At 62.7% G+C, this 3,348-nt stretch overlaps 1 protein-coding gene across 1 annotated transcript in view; it reads right to left on the reverse strand.

The window, feature by feature from the left end:
- Positions 1 to 2,853: 2,853 nt before the first annotated feature.
- The window catches only part of LOC102249727 (cytochrome P450 11B1, mitochondrial), a 3,240-nt gene continuing 2,745 nt past the window's right edge, over positions 2,854 to 3,348 (reverse strand). The window contains exon 5 of the mRNA XM_014539976.1: positions 2,854 to 3,067. Within this exon, the coding sequence (XP_014395462.1) occupies positions 2,854 to 3,067 (214 nt within the window). The remainder of the gene's footprint in view (positions 3,068 to 3,348) is intronic.

Here is a 3,348-nt window from a genome sequence, read left to right on the forward strand (position 1 = left end):
CACATGCACACATGCACACCCACACATGCACACATGCACGCCCCACACATGCACATGCCCCACACATGCACACCCACACATGCACACCCCCACATATGCACACACCAAACACATGCACACACCTCACAAATGCACACACATGCACATGCCACACACATGCACACACCCCACACACCCACACATGCACACACCTCACACATGCACACGCCCCACATATGCACACACCTCACACATGCACACCCCCACACATGCACACACCACACACATGCACACGCCCCACATATGCACACACCTCACAAATGCACACACATGCACATGCCACACACATGCACACACCCCACACACCCACACATGCACGCCCCACACATGCACACCCACACATGCACACATGCACGCCCACACATGCACGCCCCACACATGCACACCCACACATGCACACATGCACGCCCACACATGCACGCCCCACACATGCACACCCACACATGCACGCCCCACACATGCACCCCCACCCATGCACACATGCACGCCCCACACATGCACACCCACACCACATATGCACACACCAAACACATGCACATCCCCACACATGCACACGCGGCACACGCCCCACACACCACACAATGCACACACCACACACATGCACACACCACACATGCACACACCACACAATGCACATACCACACATGCACATGCCACACACATGCACACACACACATGCACACACCACACATTTCGTACAGCCTCATCCATGCACTGTGCTCCCCGACTCTCTGTGTGCATCCCTGCCAGGTGTGACCAGGTGTGACCAGCCCTGGCCGTGGAGAGAGGTGAAACCACCACCCACTCCACAGAAAAGCCAGCAGGGGCCGGCCTGGGGGACCCTGTCCCCAGCTGTGCAGCCGGTCCAGCCGGTCCAGCAGAAATCTGGGGCAGAGAGGAAGGCCCACTTGGACGGGTCAGCCAGCTTCTGGAGGCCGTGGCTGGGCAGGCCTGTGCCCACGGGCCCTCAGATGTGGGGGCTGCAGAGGGTACTCGAGACCTCGCTCTGGCAGCACCTGGAGGCCCCGGGCGCTGGTAGTTCACAGACACACAGGTGACCCAAGTGGGTGCCAAGGGTCAAGACTCAAGACGGGAGCGGTGATGGGTGATCAGGTGAACGCCCTGGACGGAGCCCTGGGCGGCTGGCGGGGCCGTCCCAGGTGAGGTGCCAGCTCCTGGCGGGCTCTGGACCCCAGGCGAGGCCGCAGCGCACATGGGTGCTGTGAACACGCTGGTGCCCGGATCAGAGAGAGTGGCGTCCGGAGTTAGAGCCTGAGGAAGCTGGGGAATCGGATGGAAACCGGACTATTTTTGAAACTTCTTTGTAAGTGTGAACTAATTGCAAAAAAGGAAAGTGAAAAATGTTTGCAAAGCAGTGTGACATGGGGGGCTGGCGCCGGGAGAGGCCAGCAGGGCGGGCACCCCTCCACACCCTCCCCCTGAGCCCCACTGCACAGGGCGGGGGGGGTGGTGTCACGGCTCTCCCATGGGGCTGTGCTGGGGCTGGGCAGACGCAGGAGGCGGGGCTGGAGCTTCCAGATTTCCTGGCTCCAGAGCTCCCCCCAGCGCTTCCTCACAGCCCCAGGCATGGGGAGGAGTGGCCCCCTGGTTTGGGTTTGGGGCTCAGGTGATGAGAGGACCCCTGGGAGGGGTCCCTGGTCTGCTCTGCTCCCCGGTTCCCCCCACCTCTCTGGGAAGAAAACGGAGTCGGGGCGGGGGTCATGTCCCAGCGGCCCCTGGGGGGCGAGGGCAGCACCGGGCCCCGCACTCGGCTGGACGGTAATGTGGGTTCTTGACTCCACGCAGGAAAGTGTTCACTACGTGGGGCCTGTGGTTTTGATCCGAGGTTTATTGAAGCTGGGACGCTGGAGGAAGGGAGGGCTCAGGAGAGAGCCCAGGCGGGTGCTCGACTCCCTGGAAACTACAGGAGGGAGGGAGCCCCGCTGGCTGCCTGGCCCACTGCCGGGAAGGTTACCAGACGGAAGTGCCGAGGCCGAGGCCGAGGCCGGGCTGCCCCCGGCTCACTGCACAGTCAGAGAAGCGAGACAGGTGAGCCCGGACAGCTGCCCGCCGCCGCCCACTGCTCTCCTGGGCTTGAGTCTTGTGGGGACCCTTAGAGCTTCGGGGAAGGAGAGTGGAGATACAGGAGCCAGGGAGACGGGCTGGGCCTGCTCTAGAGAGAGAGGAGGGAGCGCCCTGCTAGCTCTCCTGCAGCGGGAACCCCAGGGGTGGTCTCCGGAGGGTCTCGCCAGAATATTCACCAGCTTTCCAGTGTCACCTGGCCCTAACCGTGTGGGACTGACTGCCAGGGCCTGCCAGCAAGGTGACCCCAGCCGGCTCCCAGCTGTTCAAAACCTCCCCCACCCACGAGGCCAGGGGGCCCCAATCCGGAGGGTCAGTGCAAAGGGGCAGCCGGCACTGCAGATGGAGGACTTTATTAAAGGGAGCACATAGGCCCTGGCTGGTGTGGCTCAGTGAATAGAGTGTCGGCCTATGGACTGAAGGGTCCCGGGTTCGATTCCAGTCAAGGGCACATGCCCAGGTTGCGGGCTCAATCCCCAGTGGGGGGGGTGCAGGAGGAGATGATCAATGATTCTCTCTCATCATTGATGTTTCTATCTCTCCCTCTCCCTTCTTCTCTGAAATCAATAAAAATATATTTTTTAAAAAGGGAGCACGTGGCTGACCGGCCCCACCCCTTCCTCCAGAGGCTTCTCTCTAGTCACCCTGATGCCAGCCTGTGGGGTGGCCATCCTGCCTGCCTTCAGGGGTATCATTGGCCCAGATGTCCACCTGGGCCCCTCGGTGGCCATTCTAGTAGCCGCTGCGGTCTGTCCAGCCCCGTGCTGGGAGGCTCAGCCAGCCGCAGAGGATGGCAGGGCCAGGAGGGCCCGCGGCTGGAAACAGGCAGGTGGGCAAATAGCAGCCCAGCTCGATGCTCAGCTCTAGGCAGAGCACGGCGGACAAGGAGCGCGGCCCCGAGCAGGACGGGGACCCTGCTGTCAGTTCTCGCCGGGGAAGAGCAGGACTGGACAGGGAGGCACCGGACAGGGTCAGAGGCCCCTTGGTGGACACATGAGCTGGAGCCAGTCCTGGGGTGACCGGTGGGGCTAAGGCCCTCGGATGGTGTTCCTCGTAGCAGAAGGCGCTGGGGGGACTGGGCACAGAGCCCTGACCTGCAGCCAAGGCGCATCCCGGCTCTGCCCTGACCTCAGAGGGCCTGGCTGTTCCGTCTGTGGAGGTGCTGGCTGGGCAGTGGGTGCGGCAGGAAGCAGGGCCCGGGCAGAACAGGCAGGGCCTGGGGTGGGG

This window comes from Myotis brandtii, unplaced genomic scaffold, assembly GCF_000412655.1.
Source record: "Myotis brandtii unplaced genomic scaffold, ASM41265v1 scaffold2325, whole genome shotgun sequence".
Lineage (NCBI taxonomy): Eukaryota > Metazoa > Chordata > Mammalia > Chiroptera > Vespertilionidae > Myotis > Myotis brandtii.